At 37.9% G+C, this 26575-nt stretch overlaps 1 protein-coding gene across 4 annotated transcripts in view; it reads left to right on the top strand.

Annotated features, from left to right (window-relative positions):
- Nucleotides 1-26575, top strand: part of BTRC (beta-transducin repeat containing E3 ubiquitin protein ligase) — a 182628-nt gene that overhangs the window by 37313 nt on the left and 118740 nt on the right. For 2 of the 4 annotated variants that reach the window (XM_018041147.1, XM_018041146.1), the window contains exon 2: nucleotides 23908-24015. The exons of the other annotated variants lie outside the window; for them this stretch is intronic. In XM_018041147.1, coding sequence (XP_017896636.1) covers nucleotides 23908-24015 — 108 coding nt within the window. The remainder of the gene's footprint in view (nucleotides 1-23907; nucleotides 24016-26575) is intronic. 4 annotated transcript variants of the gene reach the window in all.

Genomic DNA, 26575 nt, shown 5'->3' with positions numbered 1-26575 from the left:
GAATAGAGCTACCACATGATCCAGCAATCCCACTACTGGGCATTTATCCAGAGAAAAACATGGTCCAAAAGGATACATGCAGTGTATCATTGCAGCAGTGTTTACAGTAGCCAAGAGATGGAAGCAACCTAAATGTCCATCAACAGATGCATGGATAAAGAAGATGTGGTACACATATGCAATGGAATATGAGCCATTAAAAGAAGGAAAGAATGCCATTTGCAGCAAGGATAGACCTGGAAATTACCATACTAAGTAAGTCAGAGAAAGACAGACATATGATATGACTTATATGTGGAATCTAAAAAAAAAGATAGAAATGAACTTTTTTTTTAAAAATGAGAGACCCAGTGTCAATCTATATTATAAAAATCAGAAAACATTAATTTTGTTTTGAAATTAATTTTAATAAAAGTTTAATTTTTTCCCTGGCATCCCAAAGGATCATCTTGCCTACCTCCTGGCATAATACCTACATCCCACTTTGGAAACTAGCTGGTCTAACATAGGAGTAAGATGCCTTATGGTAGAATTGAGTTCTTTGCCTTTTTTTCACATTCTCTTCAAATTTCATACATCATTTAAAGGCATCTACATAAGAAAACTAATCTTTAAAACAAGCCTAGCCAGTGTAGTGCAGACTTCTTACACTGTATATCATATTCTTCTAAAACTAAATGTATGCCCTGGAATCCATACCTACGTCTTCCCTTATCGCAGGGTTTTAGTAGCTAAATTAAAGGCTTTATAAAGTATGGATTGTTTAGCTGGCAAATAGTTCCATGTCAATTCTCTGTGGAAAATTAATATTCTTGTAGGGCTAGAGGTGGAGATTGATGACTAAAGATACATTATTTCTTACTAAAGAAAGTGATTCTTTGATAACTTTTTTTAAAAATAATGTTTTCTTTCAACTTGGAATGGTTCAAACAGCAATAAAATTATTTCAAAGTTTTGGTAATTGGAGCTTTCATATCTAATTGCCAATGACTGATATAATCTTTAAAAATCAGTGCATTATACCTTGGAGTGTAGAAGTACATTTAATTCTCTTGTGTATATATAGAACTCTTATCCCTAAAAATTAGTCATTTTGGACAAGATATAACATACCCTTGAGAAGAGTTGGTAGGGGCTTGTTCGAGTAGCCTGCAAGTCCCTAATGGAGTGTGTGGCTAAACATGTCAGATCAGGGCAGGAATAGTAGTTCCACAGGTGAGTTCCAGATGATGTGACATCAGTAGCTTAGATCTGAGTGCATGTCGGCTCACAACAGACTGTCTTGGTGACGAGGCCTGAGGCTCTCTTTTGAAGGGTATTCTGGATGAGTCATAGCTGTTAACAAGAATGCTAGGCCACACATCACACATGCACAGGTAATTCACCAGTCCTGTCAACAAAGTGCATCACAAAAATTCAGTCTCAAGATTCCATGATTCCAACAGCATTAGCTCCTAAATTCACATTTTGCTCTATAATAAAATTATATAATCTTGCTTATAGCCTAGGACCTAGTGGCTTCAGCTAATTGAGGAGTCATTGCAAGGTAGCAATTACTTGGGAGTTTAAGCCTTAGAAGATCTTCCCTGGTGGCTCAGATGGTAAAGTGTCTGTCTACAATGCAGGAGACCCAGGTTCAATCCCTAGGTCGGGAAGATCTCCTGGAGAAGGAAATGGCAACCCACTCCAGGATTCTTGCCTGGAAAGGAGCCTGGTAGGCTACAGTCCACAAGGACACAAAGAGTCGGACACGACTGAGTGACTTCACTTTCACCTTTTCAAGAGTTAGAAAGGAGGATTTTCTTGAGGTTCCCTAACTGTGGACGGTGACTTCAGCCATGAAATTAAAAGATACTTGTTCCTTGGAAGGAAAGCTATGACAAACCTCGACGACATTTTAAAAAGCAGAGACGTCACTTTGCCAACAGAGGTTCATACTGTCAAAGCTAGAGTGTTTCCAGTAGTCATGAACAGATATGAGAGTTGGACCATAAAGAAGGCTGAGCACAGAAGAATTGATGCTTTTTAACTGTGGTGCTGGAGAAGACTCTTAAGATTCCTTTGGACAGCAGGGAGATCAAACCAGTCAGTCCAGAGGAAATCAACCCTCTGTATTCATTGGAAAGACTGATGCTGAAGCTCCAATACTTTGACCACCTAATGCAAACAGACACCTCATTGGAAAAGACCCTGATGCTGGGAAAGATTGAAGGCAAAAGAAGAGGTGGGAGGCAGAGGATGAGATGGTTAGATAGCATCACTGACTCTGTGGATATGAACTTGAGCAAACTGGAGGAGATAGTGAAGGACAGGGAAACCTGGAGCGCTATAGTCCTTGGGGTCACAAAGAGTTAGACACGACTTATTGACTGAACAACAGCAACCAATACTATGGAAAGAAGAAAGCAGAGTTAGAGATGGGCTTTTGTGTATGATTTTAGCCCATTTGTTGGTTTCATTTTCACTTGAGTGTCTATCCAGGTTGCCTCGGATTGGAATCCGTTTGGTCCTAGATTCCCTCCTTTTCTGTCCGTACCCTTTGTGCTGCCATTCCCCTTCTCTCATCCCTCCTCTAAAAATAGTGTAACCACCCTTTTGCTCTAGCTGCTTTTAAAAAGAATTATCATTGTTTGGGTTTCTCATTTTCCTGTGTGGAAAAGATTCTAAAGAAAAGATATTGATTCCCTCATTATTTTAGCTCTTTATATTTGCCAACCCTCTCCTCTTTAGTCTTAAAAAAAAACTGACTAAAAACTAAATTGTTAAGCTGTTATTTCAGAATTTGGTAGAGTGGATTTTAAGAAAACGATTGTGCTATGATCTTCAGGTTTGGTTAAATCATCTTTTTCAGTTCACTGCAAACTACAAAATTTATTGAATTATCTCAACTGTGGTTAAAATTAAAGTGTATCTTGTTACACTAATATGTGAAAATTAGTTCAATCCTGTAAAAATGCTACAATATTATAAATAATCTTTTATATGCCTGGAGGGAACTAAGGGGGAACTTAGTAACATTTGGATATTTTCCCCTCAAATAGTAATATTTCCATATTTTGTTTGTAAGCAATAAATATGTATATGTATTCATGGATATTTGTATTATGGGAGATTTTTTCTTTTTTTTTCGGTTGTACTGCTGCACAGCTTGCGGGATCTGTTTCCTAACCAGGGATCAAACGTGTGCTCCTGCAGTAGAAGTGCAGAGTCTGAACCACTGAACCACCAGGGAATCCCCACTATGTGAAAAATTTTAATGTAGCTTTGTCAGCTGATCAAAGGACTTAAAAGATCTGAATTTAGTTTTTTAATCTATTAAGTTAAGATAACCTTTTGCGTATACAGAGTCCTGTTATTGCAAATGCTGGTACAATGAGGAGTAGTAACAGTTGATAGTTTTTTTTTTTAAACACACTTATGTCCTGACATGATGTTCCTAGTAATGGATATGGTGATCCACTAGCCAAAATACTTTAAAAAAATTTTATGTTGCTGTTTAGAACAATAAATTCTTTTCTTTGATCTTTTCTATGAATATCAGTTTTTATAAATACACAATTTATACTATAAGAGAACTTGAACTGTATGAACTTCTTCAGGATTCTATTAGCATAGAAAGCCTTGAATTGAAGGTAAAAATTTTAAAATGGCTTTTGCCTAATATAAAGCTCACTACTCCCAGCTCTGGTATTCCTAACAAATGATGTTGGATTACCGAGGCAAAGTATTCAGTATAGAACTGTATTCATTCTTGATTGTTCTACCTGGGACAGGTATTAATGGACACTTTACTGTAGCTCATAGTTATGATGATATTGCTATCTTTTGCTTCGGTAAGTCTATAAAAGTAAGTCACTGCTAATGGTACATAGTTTTTGGATTTCAGGTTTCAGGTATCGGGGTTTTTTTTTTTTTGAGGGGGGTTAAGTTTATTTTTTGTATGATGAAAGTTCCTATCAAAAATAACTCTTCCCTCAAAAGGTTTTAAAATTGGATTTTTATTGTTTTTATGTAAATTCTGTTGCTTAGTTTCTTCATAGGGAAATCCAGTGTCCTTAAGAATACAATCCTTAGAGAAAGTTGTTACATACTGGAGAAAGGCAGAATGATTGTGTTGTTATGGCAACACAAATGGAGAAAATGAAAACAGCACAGATAAGCTGCATCCTGTTGTCATAGCAGCCATAGTTGTGAAAATGATTAAAGCTGGTCTAGAAAGGATGTATTGCCGCCTAATCCATCGGAAGTAAGTAGTGTGAGAAAGGACAGGGAGAACTGATTTTAGACAAAAGTTAAATCCCTCTGGTGCTACAAGTTGCTAGTGTCACTCACTGCATGTAGACAGATCTCTGTCCTGTCTAATTATATTTCAACTCAATTTTATTGCCTCAGATCATAACAATAGTATGAAGGAGAGAGAAATGAAATAACCATATGAAAAGCTTGTGAATAAAGATTTTTTTTTTTTGTATACATTTAAGAAGAAATTGAAGTCACAAAATTTTGTTAACTGAAAGTGGCTTTAAAGAAACAGTAGAATATTTCAGTTTTCTTCTCTTTCCCTCATTTTTCACCTAATTCTTTATTTTGTTTCTGTATCATTTTAGTCTTAAGTGTTGAAGTGCAACATAAATACCTAATGTTATGGCAGTTTGTAAAGCATCAAATGCAGCATTGTGACTACAGGTGAACAGATAGGTTTGATGAATGATAAACATCTTGTAGGTGAAATTTATTTTAGCTATATCCTTCAAACTTTCTCTCTAATCAAAGCTTCTTAATTATTTTAAATGCCATTATTTCTTTCTCAACTTCTACTTGTCCACCGTAGCAAAATATTTCCTCCCAGTGAAGTGGAGACATGTTAGGAATGAAAGCTGTGCTCTTTGTTCAGCATCTGGCTGTTTGCACAGGTTTTGGCGGCAATGAAATCGGCCTCTCTGTGTGAAGAGTATTGATCTACTGCTTGGTGTAGGTATTGTGTAAAAGAAGTATCTCAGTAACAATGTGTTAAAGTGGTTTAAGAGCAGTGTATATTACAAATGAGGTAGAGGAAGATGGAGTTCTGCAAGATTGGGCCCATGCTATAAATATCCATAAAACAAGAGTGCTGGAGTGGGGTGCCATTGCTTTCTCCATAAAACTGAGAGGTTGATCTAAAAACTGGGGTGTTGAAATTCCCATATTTCTTCCACATTTAATTGCAAATAGTTGAACACTATCTGAGGATGAGTACACAAATGCCATTGCCCTTTTGCCCTTTACTAGAGGTTTTTATTGGAGAAGGTAATGGCACCCCACTCCAGTACTCTTGCCTGGAGAATCCCATGGACGGGGGGAGCCTGGTAGGCTACAGTCCATGGGGTCGCCAAGAGTCGGACATGACTAAGCGACTTCACTTTCACTTTTCACTTTCATGCATTGGAGAAGGAAATGGCCACCCCCTCCAGTATTCTTGCCTGGAGGATCCCAGGGACAGAGGAGCCTGGTGGGCTGCCGTCTATGGGGTCGCACAGAGTCAGACACGACTGAAGTGACTTAGCAGCAGCAGCAGCAGCAGCAGTTTTTATATTTAATATTCTTGAGTTGTATTCATGTTGTGTCTCGTAACATGTCAATCAGTTATAAGTTGATTTTCATAAATAGGCTGTTTAAACAATGCTTGATTTTGCCTGACTAAGCGGAATCTGTCTTTTTGTATAGGCACAGGAAATAGGAAAAGATGGGGAAAGAGAAGAGAGAACTGGAGTTTTTGTTATGAAAGATCTGTAAAGTACCTGTTCCTTTTATGCTGTTATTTAATAGTAGTAGGTTGCAGCACTGACTCTGGTTTTGGTGCATGAGCCCCAGGGTGCACGGACTCTCTAGTTGCAGCCAGTGGCAGGTGGGATCTTAGTTCCCTGACCAGGGATCAAACCTGAATCCCCTGCATTGCAAGGCATATTCTTAACCACTGGACTACCAGGGCAGTCCCTTGAAGTGCTGATTTTAAGATTGGTATCTGAAAGTGGACAGTGTCATCAGGTTGCACATTTGAGTCTTACTAGTTTGCATCTTGGCTTGTGCTAAATTAGATTGTGAGATAAGGTAGTTAATTTTCTCGGAAGAAAAAAATATTAGCTATACCCATCACTCCCCAGTTCATAATTTTCTTGTCATATTTCACTTGCTTCAGAAATACTCATTTTGGAACCTTCTTATGAATGGTGACTCTTAATGCTGATGTCCTGAACCTAAATAGAAGCGTGAACCTAAATAAGAATCATGCCATCACAGAAAATAAGCTCACAAACATCAAGCAATCAGATAGCCGGTTTATCTGTTCTTCTGCTAAATTCCGTAAACTGAATGGAGAGGGTAAATAATGTTCATTTTTGTTTCTTACTAGGGAACATGACAGTTGATCTTTGAAATGGTTATTTCTTGTAGTATAGCTGCCAATCAGCCAGCCATTTGCAAATAGTGAAATAAACACACTGCTGAAAACAAGTTTCTTCTCTGTGGACCTGTGGTGCCCAGGAAGTCAGATGTAATATGGTTCCCTTTATGTAGGCATTTATTCTCTTTCTAATGAGCAAGTAATTTTCCTTTCTCTACTCCTACACAAAAGTTAAATAAAGGAGTACCCAAGGAGGGCTGTGATACTTGGCTTGTAGTAGTTGAAATACCATTTGATATCAGGGGATCTTTTCATGAAGAGTTTCCCTTTCACTTAAGAAGAAAGATCCAGATAGCACTCCCTCTTGATCTCATTGCTACAGCAGACACATCTGTAGAGAAGGGGATGTTCCAGAAGTCCAGTGTGAAGATTTGTCTCCTCTCTCCACACTTCCCATTCAAACAATTTTACTTTGTGGTTGCTTTTGCTGTTTTTGCCTAGGAAGGGAGAGATAAGACTTGATTTGTCAAATGGTAGCCAGTCTGCCCTAATATGTGGATTATTGACATGATACTGGCCTCTGTTGAGTCATAGCAACTGCTATGAACACATGTGTAAATTCCTATTGAAAAGAAGTGTTGCAAATGCCTTTCATCAAAATGGAAGACTGCTTCAACTTCTTTTTACTCCTCTAGTTGTAACCAAGCTTTTTTTTTCTTTTTCCTCTCTTTTTGCTTTCTCCCTCCCTCCTTTTTTCAGAAATACATAAAATCTAATACTCCCAATGAGGACTTTGCTCATTTGAAGTCGTTGTATAGGCCAAACCCATATCATCAAAAATTGTTGTGTGTGATTCCCAGGCCTTAGCTGGTGGCCTAGTTATTTCAAATAATATTTAATGCAATAAATTCTAGTGCAATAAAGGCTTTTGGACAGTCCCTTTGAACTTATTGCAGTGGGATTTGACTTGATTTTAATAAAATAAAATTCCAGTATAGCCAAATAATTTCTTTGTGGCATGATTTAAAAGGTCTTTAAGTACAGGTATAAGAGATTGAGTTTGTAAAACCTGATCTGAGATAATTGCAGTTTTATTCTTACTGAATAAATGAGCACTTCAAAAATGTAGGAATTCTCCTTACTTAGCATAAGGTGATTTTTAATAATGTAGCAAAGAAAATGTAGGGAAACAACCTTACTTTTTGTACTGTTATGGGGAGAATAAAGATACCACCTGGCTGTATGCATAAATTTGTTTACTAAGTTGGTTGATTTCCTGTAATGGGTATTAAAAATGACTTTTCTGGTATAGAAAACATGTGGCATCAAGGTATTATTATGAGGCTATGCTGCCTGCTAATGTTGAATATTTTGTGTGATTTTTTTTAAAAGAAAATTTCCTTATTCAAATTCAATAATCTTATGGTTAAGTGAGCCATAGACCAACTATTTAGGACTTATGTTGATACAAATGAAAGAAAAACACAACACAAGCATTTGGTAATTAAGAAAACCAGAATGTCAATGTTAGAAATTTGATCATAGTCTTGTACTCTGGAGATCTTATCTCAAATCAGTGGCTTTAAGATCTTTTGTTTTCTGTAGTGAAGCAGAATAGTGAAAATGTTTTTATAGAAAGTTATGAAGAAAAAAGTATGTATTAATTTGCTTTGGGTCATTCTAATCTCTCTGGTAAATTCATAATTAGGAAGGCCTTTTAAAGACTGTGTTCTAGTCTCACAGGTACACAGCTACTCCATATCTGGTGAATCTAAATTCATATGTGAGGAGGTTATGTTTTTTTAAAGCATATTATTTACACAATTCACTGGAATGGCTCCTTTGGAAGTTGGGTGGCTCTCTTATGTAATTACGTACTTAGTAACCATGCGCTACACAGCAGTAGAAATTCAAGTAAGAATAATTTACTGCTTATGCATAGTTATTAGAATTTTAAAGCATTTGTTTGTTCAAAATTCTAGTTTATCAGAGTGTTATATTTGAGTAATTGCATACTTAATAAATAATAATGAATAAAATTTATTTTAGAAAGCAGCCAGATTTGAATCCTAATAGTTCTAAATAAGCATCAGAGCTGCTTTCTTCTCTTCCCCTTCACTGAATTGTTTAAAGGAATTTCCATCCCTTTAGGCCACATTTTGTGGTGAAACTAATAATTTCTTTTTTAAAAAATCCATATTTAGATGTGTTGCAGATGGACTTAATAATAGAATTTTTTAGAATTTTGTTGCTGCAAGGTATCAGTAGAAATATTTTAATCTACTCCATTTTACCAGTGGAGACGCTGGGGCACATGGAAATTAAGTGAACTGCTCAAGATCTTAGAATTGGTTTGATGATGAATCTGTACCTTCTTCTGGATTAATGTCTTAATTCCTCAATTAGTGTCATGCCTGTTCTCAGTTGTTATGATGATTCAACAGTTCACTTCACCAGGGATTTCTCGAACACTTTGGTTGGACTCGCAGTGGACTTGGTATCCAAAGACTATAAGAATAGTGTGAGTTTATATGGTCTAGCAATAATGCTATCAAACTAGTAATCCTTTACATTTAAATTCTGATTTATGTAGTGTTTTCAATGTTTATAAATGTTTAAAAGTGTCTAAGCACTTAAATCTAAATTTTCTACTAGATTATAATCTCCTTTAAGGCAGGGATTCACTTTTCATAACGATCCAGTTTCATTTTAGAAGGCTTAAATTAAAAAAAACATTATTTTTTGAGCACTGATGGCATTGTTGGAATAACTGTAGCTTCCCATGGTGTTTACTCTGGGGATAATACTCATTTTAGAGTTAGATTTTTGTTTTCATTGAATACTTTTGGTTTCCAGTAACAAGTTGTCTCATTTCGTCCTTAAGCAAGAAGGAGGATCTATTTTAAGGGTACAGAGATAGCTCACAGAAATAAAGGGGAAGATGTAAGGCACAACAAGGATATGGAGCCAGTACTGAAACACTTTTAGGGCTCAAGGCAGCCACCTTGTATTCCTGGGATAAACTTCACTTGGTCATGATGTTTAGTCCTTTTTATATGTTGCTGGATTTTATTTGCTAGTATTTTGTTTAGGACTTTTGCCTATATATTCATGAGAAATTTGTTGTTTCGTTACTAAGTCATGTCTAGCTCTTTGCGACCCATGGACTGTAGCCCTCCAGGCTCCTCTGTCCATGAGATTTCCCAGGCAAGAACACTGGAGTGGGTTGCCATTTCCTTCTCCAGGGAATCTTCCTGACCCAGGGATGGAACTCCACTCTTGTGCGTTGGCAGGCAGATTCTTTGCTGCTAAGCACCAGGGAAACCCTTCCTGGAAAATACTGGTCTGCTAATAGCCATTCTTTTACTGAGTCTATACAATGAGTTAAAAATTTTATTATTTTCAGTTCTTATATTTCCATTTGGTTCTTCTTTATATGTATTATTTTTTTGCTGATACTTTCTGTCTTTCCATTTCTTTCTAGTGTTTGCAGTGAGTTGTTGAAACATTTTTATACCATTTAAAGTCTTTGTCTTTAAAGGTAATTCAACAACTGTGTCATTTATTATTGGCATCTGCTGATGTGCATTGAGATCCTCCACACTCTTCTTTGTATGCCTAGTAATTTGGGGGTTGTATCTTGGACATTTTTAATATTATAAGACTCTGAGTTTATTTAAATCCTAATATTGATATTTTTGTTTTATCAGACTCTCAACCCTGTTGAGTTCAGCCTACTAGTTCAAATAGCCACATGAAGGGTTGTGAGTTCAATATCTCTTCCATTTTTCAAGCTTTTGCACTGTTCTTGAAGTCTGTTCCATGGGTGTGCCACACTCAGTGGCCAGTCTGGGATCTGGATGATAGTCTGTCTTGCAGTTCATTTCTTAGAGTCTGTGGCTTGCTGTTTTAGTCACATGTCCATGTATGTGCAGCTTGCAGGTGAGCACAGGAGTTCATAAAGCACTTTATGAGCTTGTTTTTCTGAGCTGCCCCCTCTCCATTATCGCCCTGGTACTGTCTAGTTCTCTGGGATTTCCTTTTTCAGTCCTCCTGCCAGAAAGCTGGGGCTTTATTTAAGCTTCTCTACCTGAATATGTTACTGCATCTGAACCTAACTGATGAGGATGGAGGTGGTTGGGGCAGGGAGCAGTGAGGTTTTTTTTCTCAGTCTTTTAGGATCAAAACTCCTCTGATCAAAAAGAGTTTCCTTAACTCGGAACTTTAGGCTACTATGGTGTCCTGCTTCTCCTGTGGTTTTCATCATAGTGCTTGGAGAGAACAGAACTTTAAAGAAAGAAGAATGGAAGATTTCCACTATTCTCCCTGAGTATTAGGATAACCCTTCTATACTTATTGGACCAGACCTAGAGTGCTTCTCCTGGGTCTTTCTTTGTCTACACTAATAATAACCTACTTTTGGTTTTCAGAATGCAATCTAGGCTCATGGATACTGGAGAAATAAAAATTTTAAAGGAAAATTCATTGCTGAGATCAGTGCTTGATGAAGTCATCTTCCCCAGTCTGCCTACTCCTGTTCACTTTTCAAGGAGTACTCAAATAGCTGTACTATCCATTCTGTCCAGTTTTAGTAGTTAAATTCAGTGGGAGATAAGAGGAGTGTGCTTTTTCCATCTTCCTAGAACCTGGACATTAGTTGAAATTTGAGTTGAAGGTAAATGGAGTCATAGAAGAAATAGCTGACCATTGAAATGTTGATATTGACACCATTGATAAACTCTAGATATGCAGCCAGAGGAACATAGTGAAAGTGGACTTATCAACATAAATGAGGAAGGTAGTTGTGCCAAAAAAGATGAAGATGTCCTAGGAGAAAAACTTCACATGAAGGGCGAAGAAGTTTACATTAAAGGAACTTTCAGACGTATTTCACAACATTAAAAGTGCAAAGGATAAAACTGATCCAAACTTAGAGTGACAGGCATAGAAAAGATGCTTGCTTTGTATGTTTGTAGAAATTCTTGAATTCTGTGGCATGATGATTTGCATCAGTTTTTGAAAAATTTTAATATTTCTTTAAGGTTACTTTTGCCTCATTTTTTCTTTTTCCTTCTAGGAGTCCAAACACATGTATGTTTACTCTGTCACTTATATCTCTGACTTATTTTTGTTATTTTTCTGTCCTTTATCTCTGCTTTAATCCTGTGATTTTCTACTGACCTATCTTCCTGTTCACTAATTTTCACTTGCTTTGTTTCTAATCTGCTCTGCTGCTGCTAAGTCACTTCCAGTCGTGTCGGACTCTGTGCGACCCCATAGATGGAAGCCCACCAGGATCTCCCGTCCCTGGGATTCTCCAGGCAAGAACGCTGGAGTGGATTGCCATTTCCTTCTCCAATGCATGAAAGTGAAAAGTGAAAGTGAAGTCGCTCAGTCGGGTCCGACCCTTAGTGACCCCATGGACTGCAGCCTACCAGGCTCCTCTGTCCATGGGATTTTCCAGGCAAGAGTACTGGAGTAGGGTGCCATTGCCTTCTCCAATCTGCTCTAAACCAATGTAAATAATTCTTTTATAAAAAAACATTTATTTACTTGGCTGCTCCAGGTTCTCTGTTGTGGCGTGTGGGATCTTTAGTTGTGGCATGGAGTATCTCCTTCTCCAACCAGAGATCAGACCTGGGCCCCTGCACTGGGGAGCACAGGGGTCTTAGCTGCTGGACCACCAGAGAAGTCCCCAGAACATTTCATCTTACAGCATTGAAACTCTATGCTCATTAAGTAACAACACCCTCCCACTTCCACCCACCACTGGCAACCACCATTCTTTTTGAATTTGATTACTACACTTGAGTTATTTCTGGTTTTTTGGCTGTTTGGGTCTTTGCCCCACCTTCCTGTTTGGGGACATTTTATCTTTTTTACTAGAATTCTTAATTATTTTTATTGAATGCTAGACATTTTGAGAATCATACAGAATTTAGATGATATCTTCCTTCAGAGAGGGTTTAATATTCTTCTCATGGGCATATCCCTTTGATTCAGCCGAAGCGGGTCTCTTTCTGCTGCCCTTCCTTGGTATTGACTGAAAGCCTAATTTTTTTTGTTGTTGTTTAACCAGGGCACCTTGTCCTTGATGGGGTTTGTATTCCAATTTTTGGCTCCTTCGCACCATGAGATTGCCAAAACGTGCTTTCAACTTGGTTTTTCGGTATCTGGCTCTTTGCATTGCAAACCCTAGGAGTCAGCAAATGCCTCAAGGGGAATTGCATGTCAGGTTAACCACATTTTTCTCCTGCTCAAAATGTGGGCCCCTAAAGTCTTGGCTGCATTTGCTGTTTTCTGATGCTGTCAAATCATTTTCTCTATTGTATTCAGGTTTTTAAAATTTTATTTATTAATGTATTTATGTAGCTTTTATAGTTGTCTTTTTCTGCATGGAATTTAGTCTGGCAATTACCACATCATTGTCCAAGGTAGAAATCCCAATATATATTTTCATTAATTAATTTTTTACATTATTTTAAGCATTCTCAAAGCTTAAGGAAAAGTTGCAAGTAAAATGCAAATATTTTTTCCATAGGTTGTTTGAGAGTGAGATACTGACATGATGTCTAATCATTCCTAAATTCTTTGATTTGTTTCTTATAAACAAGAACATCTTCCTGTCAGTTCATTTCAGTTGAGTTGCTCAGCGTGTCGAACTCTTTGCAACCCCTTAGACTGCAGCATGCCAGGCTTCCCTGTCCATTGCCAACTCCCTGAGTTTACTCAAACTCATGTCCATTGAGTCAGTGATGCCATCCAACCATCTCATCCTCTGTCGTCCCCTTCTCCTCTTGCCTTCAATCTTTCCCAGCATCAGGGTCTTTTCAAATGAGTCCGCTCTTCACATCAGGTGGCCAAAGTCCTGGAGTTTCAGCTTCAGCATCAGTCCTTCCAATGAATATTCAGGACTGATTTCCTTTAGGATGGACTGGTTGGATCTCCATGCTGTCCAAGGGACTCTCAAGAGTCTTCTCCAACACCACAGTTCAAAAAGCATCAGTTCTTCCACGCTCAGCTTTCTTTACGGTCCAGCTCTCACATCCATACATCACTACTGGAAAAACCAGAGCTTTGACTAGACGGACCTTTGTTGGCAAAGTAATTAATGTCTCTGCTTTTTAATATGCTGTCCAGGTTGGTCGCAGCTTTCCTTTCAAGGAGCAAGCATCTTTTAACTTTGTGGCTGCAGTCACCATCTGCAGTGATTTTGGAGCCCAATAGAATAAAGTCTCCCACTTTTTCCATTGTTTCCCCATCTAATTGCCTGAAGTGATGGGACCGGATGCCATGATCTTCATTTTCTGAATGTTGAGTTTTAAGCCAACTTTTTCACTTTCCTCTTTCACTTTCACCAAGAAGTTATTTAGTTCTTTGCTTTCTGCCATAAGGGTGGTGTCATCTGCATATCTGAGGTTATTGATAGGCAATCTTGATTCCAGCTTGTGCTTCATCCACCCCAGCATTTCACATGATGTACTCTGCATATAGATTAAATCAGCAGGGTGACTATATGCAGCCTTGGCGTACTCTTTTCACGATTTGGAACCAGTCTGTTGTTCCATGTCCAGTTCTAACTATTGCTTCTTGACCTGCATACAGATTTCTCAGGAGGCAAATCAGGTCGTCTGGTATTCCCATCTCTTAAAGAGTTTTCCAGTTTGTTGTGATCCACACAGTCAAAGGCTTTGGCGTAGTCAATAAAGCAGAAGTAGATGTTTTTCTGGAACTCTCTTGCTTTTTTGATGATCCGACAGATGTTAGCAATTTGATCTCTGGTTCCTCTGCCTTTCCTAAATCTACATTTTCCTGTAGAACCCAATAATAACCATAAAAATAAGGAAATTAGTATTGATATATGACTGCCAGCTAATCCACAGACTCCAAGTTTTTCTGTCAATTCCAATGAATGACCTTTTATACATAAGGATCTAGTCCAGAATGATATGTTGCATTTAGTTATCATGTCTTCTTTAGTCTCCTTCAGAAGGGGACAATTCTTTAGTCTTTCCTTGACTTCCCTAACATTGACATTCTTGAGGATTACAGGACAGTTATTTTGTAGACTATTTTTCAGTTTGGGTTTTTCCGATGTTTTCTTATAATTAGATATAGGCTGTATATCACTGGCAGAAATATCACAGAGGTGATGCTGTGTTCTTATTGCAGTCTATCAGGTGACACATTATTTTAATTTGTTTCATTATCAGTAACATTAATAATTATCACTTTATTAAAATGTTAAGTTTTTCTACTGTAAAATTACTGTTTTCCCTTTTGAAATAAGTATTATATGGGAAAATATTTTGAGACCATTTAAGTATCATATTCCACATCACACTCTTCAGTTTATTTTTTATATTACTAATTTGGATTTCTGTTTTATTCAGTATGTTATTATATTAGTTTGCAGCCATGAAATTTCCTTGGAAGAAAAGTTATGAGCAACCTAGACAGCATATTCAAAAGCAGAGACATCACTTTGCCGACTAGGGTCCATCTAGTCAAGGCTATGGTTTTTCCAGTAGTCATGTATGGATGTGAGAGTTGGACTGTGAAGAAGGCTGAGTGCCGAAGAATTGCTGCTTTTGAACTGTGGTGTTGGAGAAGACTCTTGAGAGTCCCTTGGACTGCAAGGAGATCCAGCCAGTCCATTCTAAAGGAGATCAGCCCTGGGATTTCTTTGGAAGGAATGATGCTGAAGCTGAAACTCCAGTACTTTGGCCACCTCATGTGAAGAGTTGACTCATTGGAGAAGACTTTGATGCTGGGAGGGATTGGGGGCAGGAGGAGAAGGGCATGACAGAGGATGAGATGGCTGGATGGCATCACTGACTTGATGGACATGAGTCTGAGTGAACTCTGGGAGTTGGTGATGGACAGGGAGGCCTGGCGTGCTGCGATTCATGGGGTCGCAAAGAATCGGATCCGACTGAGCGACTGAACTGAACTGAACTGAACTGAAATTACCACAAATTTGGTGACATAGAACACATGTTTATTATCGCACAATTTCTTTGGTTCGGGAGTCTGGGCATGCCTGATCTGGGCCTTCCACTTTAAGATCCCTTACAAAACTATAATGAAGGTATTGGCCACGGCTGAGGTCTTGTTTGAAGGCTTGATTGGGGAAAGAGCCACTTCAAGTTTACATGGTTTTTGGCAGAATTCCTTTCCTTGGGAGTTACTGGAGAGACTGGTGGCTCAGAGGTTAAAGCGTCTGCCTCTAATGCGGGAGACCTGGGTTCGATCCCTGGGTCGGGAAGATCCCCTGGAGAAGGAAATGGCAACCCACTCCAGGATTCTTGCCTGGAGAATCCCATGGACAGAGGAGCCTGGTGGGCTACAGTCCATGGGGTTGCAAAGAGTCGGACACGACTGAGCAACTTCACTTCACTTCACTAACTTCAGTTCCTAGCTGGCTGTTGACTGGAGGCCACCCTCAGTTCCTTGCCATGTGAACCTCTCCAGTGTGACCACTTGCTTCATCAAAGTATGCAAGCCAAGGAGACAGTGGAGTCTGTTAGCAAGAGAGAAGTTACAGTCTTATATACTCTAGACGCAAGGTATTAGGCTATTCCGCACTCAAGGAGACAGGATTACTTAGAAGTTTCATGAATATCAGGAGGTAGGAATCATTGAGGGGCATGTTGTAATACTGGTATTACCTGCCAGTATTATAATCCATTATCGTCATTATTTGTTCTGATGTTCAGTTGGTCCTGGAGTTAGCCTGTGAGAGCCTTTGCGCTGGCCCCTGTATCATCTTGCCATGTCTCCATCTTTCTTTGAGTACCACAGTAAGGTACTCTGTGCTTATCTTAAACTTTTCCTGCCCAAGTGCTGGAATTAGCCATTGTTCCACGGAGCTCTGATTCTTTTTAGTGGAGGGTGATATTTATAATCACTAAATGTGTGTGTGAGATCAGTGTACTCATCACTGTTAATGTATTACTGTTATTTGATAGAGCCAGGGGGTATGTTTGTAGGTATATGTATATACATATACATATATCACTTAACCTAGAATTGTCTCTGTCTCTGATACAAAGCTTTGGATTCACAACATCTAGTTCAACAGCATAGAATTCACTCTAGCTTTCTTCATTTCTGTATCTGTAACTCTTCTCTGATGAGAAGTTTGGGTTTTTTATTATCCTTAATATTTGTTCTTTTTATCCTTATTATCCTTAATATTTGCTCTACCCCCTTCATTCAATGAATCTTCCCGTATAACTCATCTCCCATTGCTGACATAGCTCTGTCTCCATTTCTCACCCAATACTCTGTATGGATGCTTTCCCCAAACCTTTTGGAATCTGTTTGCACTGGACTGCCCTTCCCACCCTTTCTCCCCATTGAGTCTGAAACTCTGTGCTGGGCCACTATCCCTCTACTCTGTGAATGTCTTCTTCTGTCTGCTTTGGAAACTCTTACTGCCCTGCCCTTCCCCATCATGTGGACACGTCATCATCCTGCTCACTGCCACTTCAGTCCCCCATGTAGAAGCTCTCCTCACTCAGCTAGAGCTATAGAACTCCATGACAGGCCTATCTCTTGTAAAGTTTTTTTCCCTCATTCTGCTTGGACTATGAAACTCTATTACCCCTCAGGGACACCTCTCTCACACGCACTTGGACTTCAAAAACCTGTATTGGGCCATTGTTGCCATTTAATTTATACCACTAGTTTGATGCCCACTTGGCTTGTACTCAGTAACTGTCAAAATGAGTTTTTCAGGTAGGAAAGGAGTTGAGGGGTCAGTTCAGTTCAGTTCAGTTCGGTCGCTCAGTCGTGTCTGACTCTTTGCGACCCCATGAATCGCAGCACGCCAGGCCTCCCTGTCCATCACCAACTCCTGGAGTTCACTCAGACTCACGTCCATCGAGTCAGTGATGCCATCCAGCCATCTCATCCTCTGTCATGCCCTTCTCCTCCTGCCCCCAATCCCTCCCAGCATCAGAGCCTTTAACAGGAATCATTTTATTTTTTAAATTAAAAAAGTCTCACTAGTATTTTTACAACAAATGCTTTCAACCTAGTGGATTAGAATTTATGCAGAAGCCAGTGATACTGCATTTGTGTAGCACTTAACAGCTTTCTACCCATGCCATATTTTCACTCACATGTAAGAGGTTTATTTTCATGTTATATTTATGATTTCTGACCTTACCTACTCCATTCCCAGCCCAATACCCCAGAACCCACGGAGCATTTTTAGTTTATGTGTGTCTATCAGTGCTGCCATCATTCTTCTAGTTATTCCTTTGAAATCTTGGGGCTTATTTCTGACTTACCTTTCTTCGTTCGTTTCATTAGTCATTAAGTCCTGTTGATCTTCCGCTTTATGTAAGTTTGTCTTCTCTTGGGCCAGCACATTGTTAATTACCATGGCCTCTTGGGTGGGATTCCTTTTCTTTAGTTTCTGAGTCCAGTGCCCCTAAACCCACCTTTGGCTCTGTATTTCTTAATAAATGAGATGACTTCATGTCTGACTTTTTAAATGCCATTTTTGTGTGGCATCCTCCTAGTAGTCAGAGTATCTGGCTTTGAATCCTATATTTACCGCTTGTGTGATACCCATTCATTTTCAGTAATTTATTTAACCTCTCTGGATCTTACTTGCTGACCAGATTGTCTTACAGGTGAGTAAGATGATAAATTATGAAAGAGATTTATCCAACACACATACCTTCCAGCCTGGTAAGATCAATCTCAGTAAAGTAACCAGTGTTATTTTACCCATATTCTCACTGTTCTATAAGCAAAAACTGTTTCCTTACATCTCTTTATGATAGGTAGCTTTTGCTGATCTCTTGACATTAAGAGCACTTTTATTGAGCATCTACTCTGATCAGATGCTGGAGAGTAAAGAAAATAAAAAAAGACATGACTCATATCTAAGAAATACAGTCTGATAGAGGAGGCAAATGTAATAAATTTATATATAGAAACAGTGGAAACAGTGTCAGACTTTATTTGTTTTGGCTCCAGAATCACTGTAGATGGTGATTACAGCCATGAAATTAAAAGACGCTTACTTCTTGGAAGGAAAGTTATGACCAACCTAGATAGCATATTCAAAAGCAGAGACATCACTTTGCCAACAAAAGCCCATCTAGTCAAGGCTATGGTTTTTCCAGTGGTCATGTATGGATGTGAGAGTTGGACTGTGAAGAAAGCTGAGCGCCAAAGAATTGATGCTTTTGAACTGTGGTGTGGAGAAGACTCTTGAGAATCCCTTGGACTGCAAGGAGGTCCAGCCAGTCCATTCTAAAGGAGATCAGTCCTGGGTGTTCTTTGGAAGGAATGATGCTAAAGCTGAAACTCCAGTACCTTGGCCACCTCATGCGAAGAGTTGACTCATTGGAAAAGACTCTGATGCTGGGGCAGGAGGAGAAGGGGACGACAGAGGACGAGACGGCTGGATGGCATCACTGACTCGATGGACGTGAGTCTGAGTGAACTCCAGGAGTTGGTGAGGGATAGGGAGGCCTGGCGTGCTGCGATTCATGGGGTTGCAAAGAGTCGAACACGACTGAGCGGCTGAACTGGACTGAACTGAACAAGTTCTACAAAAAAATGAGAGCCTGTGTCTGAACTTTTCTAAAAATTAGAACTTTAAACTTATATAGCAGCAATTGTGTGACACAATTTAGTACATTATTGTATTTTTCCTTGTAGTTACTATTTGTGAAATTATTGATTCCATGATCTACACTTCTTAATGACTTCTCAGAACATTTTGAAATGCAAGTGGCATTCATGGAATCCTGTTCTTGGTAATGATGCACTTTATATTTTTTCTTTTGTACTTGAAGTTTTAGGTCCCTTATTTTAATTTTACCAAAACCTTGTGCATTAAGGGTAGGCAGATATGATTATCATATATGACACTTTGGTGAGTGAACTAAATTGGGATTCTTAAGAGGCAGGTTAATGAATTTGTATAGGTAGAGACTGAATATATTACATGATCTATGGAATACTATAGTTCTCTTGGCCTGAATTTTTTAGTTGATATAGTTGTGAAAAGGGAATTCTTCTATTCCATGGCTTAAGGATACATAAACTCTCAATGCAGCAATCTTTTTATTGTGGATTATTATAGCTTCTATTACTCCTAGAAGTTGACCAACAGGGACCTGAGTTTAAGGGATTTTGTCATTCAGTTTTCATATAGTAAATGCTAAGGCCAGCCCTTTGCCTGCAGGGTGTTCTATCAGTAAAGAGAAACTGTGGCTTTTTCCAGGCAGCCAAATAAGGGGAAGAGTCAAGATTTTCAGTGTTCTCTGTGAAAATGAGTTTATGCTGTTGAACCTGATGGACCTTAGATACTTCCTCCTCAAAGCACTGCAGGCCCCTTGTTGCAGCATTTCAATCTCTTTTTCTTTGATTTTTCTTGATTCTTTCAAGTAGTAGAAAACATGTTTTAGGCATTAAAAAAAATACTGTGTATGTTTTTTAAAAGCTGGTAAACTCATTCAGCTGAGTAACAAACTTCAATTGTAATAAATTATTGTAGTTTTCAACCTTATTTTGAGGGTTGCAGTGGAGAGCCATTTGGAGTGAGGTTAAGTAGAAAGTGAGCTGAAGAAATAAACGTGTGCTATGTAGGGCTAGGTTTGTGTTAGAGGGAGGCCCATGTGTGATCCAAACTTCATTGTAATTTTTGAGATTGCGAAGGAGAAATATTTAAGGAATAGGTCATTCACAAGTTCTTTAACAGATAATGGAAGTTAAATATTTAAAAGTGAGAATATAGTTGCTAGATTACAGTTTAGTTTGGAACCTACTTTTATTAAAAAATTGTTTTAAGTGTAGAAGGAAAGTCTTAGGATTTTCCATATTAGTTTGCAAGGAGAAACAAACTTTTACTGCCTCAACTTTAAGTAGAAAACTTACGTGGGTTTTGGGCATTTTAAGGAGGATTATTTGTTCATTGTTGAAGGACAGAGAAAGTCATACATTTTTGTCAGAAAACTGACCAATCAGGATGACCCTGAAATGTTTAGACTACATAAAGAATGGTAACCACAGTGGCACCCTTTTCCACTCTGTTGCTTATTGCCTAAATTTCTTTTGATTTCCTTTTTCATTTAGAAAATGCTGCTAAATGTGAAGATAGAAGGGAAAGAGGTAGAGTTAGAAATTATAGCCTATTCCATTAATTTTGTAATTATATCTTTTTTCCTCAGTGTTTTAAAGTGGCATTTACCAGTATGGGTAAGATTAATTGTTACAATACAAACCAATTTGAAAATTGGTTTTTAAATTGAGCTATAATATATAAAATCTTATGGTAATGTGCAGATCAGACTATATTCAAGTGTGGTTATCATACCCACACCAATTGTCTTGTAATAATCGGGAATGCATCCTCTGTGTGGTGTTTGCAATTTAATGCTATTTTAGAAATCACACCAGTATATCTAGTGACTTTCCTGGGTGTATGTGGCTTATTATTGATTATAGTTTTATTTGGGAATTTTAGTTTAGGGAGGTGGGGTAAAGCTCTTTCAGATTCTTAGTTTTTAGGAGTTCTGATGGATGATAGGAATGAATGAATGAGGAGAGGGGCATTAGAATGAGTAACAGAAAGGACAGTTGGATAATAATTAACCAAGTACATACTGCAAAAGTAACGCAGAACCTAATATAAAATGAAGGAGACAAAACATTCAAAAGAGGAATCCCTTAAAAGCTTACCAGGGAGCAGTCATAAATATAAATAAAAATGCATATTATAATTAAAAAGTGGAGATCATGCACTTAGTTATTACCAAAAGTATATGAGCCATCTACCTCTTCTGAAGGGAAGTCAGAAAAGTGACAGGCTATTTTTCAGTGCCTACTACATTTTCTTTCACTGTTTTCATTTTTCCTGTTAAAAATTCTCGCTTTATTTCTCTTTTCTCAAATTCAGTCCCTTCAGCGTGAACATTGTTCTACCCAGGATACACAGAACTTTTAACCACTTGATTAATAATATAGATTGTCTCATTAACAGTGAGAGAAAGTCACTACCAATGAATTTCTTTTCCATTAAAGATTTTAAATATAAAAGAATTTATGCTTGAGAGACTTATCACCAGAATATAAAGTATTTTTGTTTCTTTTGTTCATTGTTCTGTCCCTAGTGCCTAGGACAGTGCCCAGCACAAGGAAGATACTCAACAAGTACTTGTCAGATAAATGACCAAAACATTAGATTTAGAAACTTTTAACGTCATCTTCTTAACAAAAATTACTTTGGCTAAGAATTTGGTGCTTCCAGTATAGAGTCATATTATGAGTAGAACAGTGGTTCTCAAGGGGAAAGAAACTTTTTTTTTTATCCTGCTCTTCCGTGTTCTCTTCTCCCTGCTGCCTTCTCACAAAATGAGAATATCTGCTAGTGAGAACCACTGGATGAGACTGAAATTAAATAATTCTTAGGAGCTCCTGCTCAGTCATGCCTGACCCTGCAGCCCCATGGACTGTAGCCTGCCAGGCTCTTCTGTCTACAGAAATTTCCAGGCAAGATTACTGGAGCAAGTTACCATTTCCTACTAAAGGGGATCTTCCCGACCCAGGGATCAAACTGAGTCTCTTGCATCTCCTGCATTGGCAGGTGGGTTCTTTACCCCTAGTGCCACCTGGAAAGCCCCAAAATTCTTAGGAGACAAATAAGTAAATGGTAGATGCAGGCATGCACATGCATGGTCAGGGTGAAAGGAAGAAGGAAATTACAAGTTCAAAAGTATGGGGGTAAGATGTATATTTGAACAAAATATCAAGGTAATTCATTAGAGTTCCAGGGCCAGCTGGAAGGACAGAGAGGGTGAGTTGATGTAGGCAGTGGGGAAAGGTCAGATTAATAGAGTGCTTGAATTTCTAGGGAGCCTTGTGAATTATTGACGAGAGTGACACGATCACAAAGTGAAGACAATTCTGTTTAGCTGCTGTTTGTAAAGTGGATTATAGTTTGAGGTGAAGAAACATTGGAAACAAAAAGGTATTTGTTGTAGTAGTTCAAAGCAGTTTAGCTGTTTTGGTTGTTAAGTTATCCAGTGATGCCTTTAGTAGATACCTGTTTTTGAAGTCTGATGCCTCCACTTCATGATCTAGGGTGGACAGAGGCAAGAAGAGTTCTGAACTGAAAAGCAGTAGGCCAGGATTCTAGTTCTTACTTCTCTACTTTTTAAATTCTGTGATCATGGATACTTAATTTCTCCTGGGCATCAATCACCTGAACTAAAAAATAAGAAAATAATGATCTGAAAGCTGGAGTCTAAACCAGTTTTTGAAGTCCTTTCCAGTATATCATCCTTGTATCAGTTATAAATAGTGAACAATGAATACCATATTTTGTTTCCTTGATATTTCCTCAACTAAAGTGTTTTAAGAAAAAAGAAGTCCCATGATGATAATAAATAGTTCAAAGCTTATAATTTAAAGTTTAGTATTATGTGCACTGACTGTTGTGCTTTAAAATGTTTTTCTGTTTTTATATGTGCTATGATCAGGTATTTAGTTTTTTAGTATTACTAGACTGTAATAGCACCCAAGTTGATGGACAAAGATTCAGCCTGGGATACGTTTAGGGAAATCTAAAGATTGTAAAAATTCTTCTAAAAGATACAGTGTTTATAAGGAACAGAAGCAGTACCACTAATACTGTTTCATTAGTAATACTAGAACTCATAATTTCTACCTTTTTTTTGTTTGTTTTGAATATACTGTATGTATATTTACACTTACATATTATTTGTTTATTTATTTACAAGGTTTTAGGACCAGCAGCTTTTTGGGGTCCTCTTTTTCTGTCCCTGTCTCTCCTTGCTTTGTTGTTGTTTTCCCTTCTGTTTGGATTGTTTCTTGCCTCCTCCCTCCATCCCCCACATCCTCCTAAATCCATCTGGAAAGATAAAGAGGCAGCTGCTATGGTAACTTACGCATTTTGGTTAATGAATAGCAGACTAACAAGATATATAAAACGTATGCAAATTGTGTGGCGTTAGTTGCTGTCAAACTGTAGGGGTATAATACTTTTTCTTTTCCCTCTTCCCACCTTCTTAAAATCCTTTTAACTTTCCTGTGATATTTTGTTTTCTAATTTACCCTTTCTAGTGCTGAAGTGGTACTATGAGTGATTTCTTTTTTCTGCTTAGTCTGCACAGTATTTCACTTTTGTGATGAGTTTATGGGAGATGAGTTGAGGTGCGTAGAGAAAAGAATTGATTAATTGAATTAAAAAGTAGATTTCCTTTAGTTTCGTACACGAAGAACAGGAATAAATTTTTGAATTAAATATTTTGCTTTTTGACCTATAACTTTTTTTTTCTTCCTTTTTTGGGCACTAGTGCTCCTTTTGAGTTTCCATCTGGGGTTAGAACTAGTGAATAGTATGTTTCTTGAAGATGTTTCTATCATAAAGGCAAGCTGCAACTGGAATATTATATTTAGCCAAGCTTTGAGAATTCCTGTAATCTGTGCCATCCTGTCTCATGCTGTCCCATCTCATAGTTGTCCTCTCTCTGCAGTGCTCTATGCCCAGGTCTCTGTGGCTGGGCTGCTCCAGCCTGGCGGACAGCATGCCTTCGCTGCGATGCCTGTATAACCCAGGGACTGGCGCACTCACAGCTTTCCAGGTACTTTCTCTGTCTCTGTGGGTTATTTGTGGGCATTAGTATATGTGTGTTAATTCATTAGTGTGTCTCTCCTTTCCCATCCTTTACTTAAGCTCGCTTTTCTCCTTCATACTGCCTGTATTTCGCATCACTCAGTTCTCCTTTAATTTTTAATGTAGATCCAGACTGATCCGCTCTTGAGACATTTTTGTTATGATTGGTTTGCCAAAATTGACAGAGCACAAGTTGATTTGTTGGTTTTCATGTTTAGTAGAAGTATGATAGTGAGTTTTAAAGTAATCTCAATAAATAGCATTCAATATGTAATGTTTGCTCTGGACCTACATAAAACCAATTAATATAATCAATCAATTAACTGCAACCAGTTGCCTGGGCACTTTCTTATGTTTTTCTTACGATTACTAAAAACATAAAGTGCTCAATTCAGAGTGTCTCCTGGCTACTATACTATTATTTATGTGTGGGTATATGTATATGTTTATGTATCTATATGTGTGTATTTTACATATATAAGAACTATGTTTATTTATATCCTGATTACTAGGTCTAGTTTCAAGGTGGAAAGGCCTTCATGACCTTTGAGTATAGTATTCAGCTTGAGACAGTCCAGCTGGTCTTGCTTGGATCATCAGATCCTAGTTCCCTTTGGCCTTTCTTTGAGGCCACTAGGACAGTTCCAGGATGTGAGAGAAAACTATAGAAGGAAAGAGGAAAACTTGTAGAGAAATATGTAAGACAGAGCTCGATGCCCATTCTTTACAGATTAGGGTATGATACATGGTGATTTTCTTGGTAGAAATGTCATTTATCTACCTTAGGTATTTGGAATTTGTATCTAGCATTTGGGCTTCCCTGGTGGCTCAGATGGTAAAGAATCTGCCTGCAATGCAGGAGATCCTGGTTCGATTCCTGGGTTGAGATGATCCCCTGGAGAAGGGAATGGTAACCCACTCCAGTATTCTTGCCTGAAGAATTCCATGGACAGAGGAGCCTAGTGGGCTACAGTCCATGGGCTTGCAATGAGTCAGACACAATTGAGCAACTAACATTTACTTAGTAATATGTAACAAATTAGTGATTTAAATTTGTTTTTAACTTATGTAGCTCATATTCTATTACTAATTTCGAAGACAAGTTGTAAGTATCAAAATGCTTATGACTGAGTCTTAGTTAAAGGTTGGAGAACTTACATAGTCTACATTCCTGACCGGTGCCAGCAGTTACTTACCTTTAATGATACTATTTTAGTGATAATGTTACTGGATATTTGTTTGTTCTTTGCAAAATATAATATATTAAACTTCCTTTGTCTTATGAGATACAATATGATGCTGTGCAGGCTTTAAAATTAGTTAAATCAGGACGTATCTACTGTTTGTCCCTAGTGGTATGATCTTAAGCAAGTTATTTCACTCTAAATTCATCTATAAATGGAGACTATAGTTAGGGCATGCAGTAAATAGTTGCTGTTTTTATTATCCTTATCTTCATCATCATTAACATTATTGCTGTTAATGTTATAAAATATTAATATCCTGAGTATCAATTTATTTCAAATATCTTTTTTTTTTTTTACTATATATCATATTGATGAAGTTTCAGCGCTCAAGAAACTCATATTCTGACCTTTTTTTTTTTTTTTTAACCTTTTTGGAGTTGCAGTGAGTTTCACCAGAGTGCAGTCTGAGAGAACAGTCCCGATAAGACTGCTGTCACTTCAGATACCAGTTGTAAGGACACCTCCCTCTCTGCTCCTCTCCTCAGATTTGATAATTCACTAGAAAGGACTCAACAGAACTCACTGAAAGCTATTATATTCAAGGTTTATTACAAGGAAGAGATACAGGTTAAAATTAGCCAAAAAAAGGGACATATAGAACAGAATCTGGAGGGAACCAGATCTTCCAGCATCTTGGATCTAGTTAGTTCTAATCAGTTTTTGTCATGTCCTAATATCTGTCATTCTTTTAAAGGCTGTGTCCTGCACCCCCTTCCTTCTTGTTTTACTTAGAACAGGGTCTGGCAGATTAATAGGTTCTATATTATCAGAAACATGCCCAAAGGACTAGGTTTGGAAACTTTCAGCAAATACTGTTTCACCTTGCTATATAACATTACACTGTGAAATGAAATCTTACTTTGTTTTCATGCCTTAACCAAATTCTGTATCATAGCAAAGCCTACTCTGGGTTCAGGTATTGATGAGAAACTTTGCTTTCCCCAGTATTGCTATAAGTATGAATGTTTATTTTTCTTTTCTTATCTTCAGAGAAATCATTAAGTTTTATGTAGTAAAAATGGAAAAAAATGGGGTTATCTGCTGGCATTCTGTTAATTCAATGGTTTTTTTCTGTCAGGTTCATTATACACAGGTGCTCCATATTGCTGATTGACTAATTGGCAGATATAGACTTTAGTCTTTCCTGTTTTCACTACTAGAACTATAACAGTCTTAGTACATTTGCATTTTTCTGGTTTGGGTTTTACCTTATTTGCTTATTTAGATTTTTATTTATGTAAAAATTACATGCAATAAAATGTACACATCTTGTGTGCTCTT

The sequence above is a fragment of the Capra hircus genome, chromosome 26 (assembly GCF_001704415.2).
Source record: "Capra hircus breed San Clemente chromosome 26, ASM170441v1, whole genome shotgun sequence".
In the NCBI taxonomy this organism is placed as follows: Eukaryota; Metazoa; Chordata; class Mammalia; order Artiodactyla; family Bovidae; genus Capra; species Capra hircus.
Note: the sequence above shows the minus strand (reverse complement) of the source record. Positions and strands in the feature narration are given on the sequence as shown.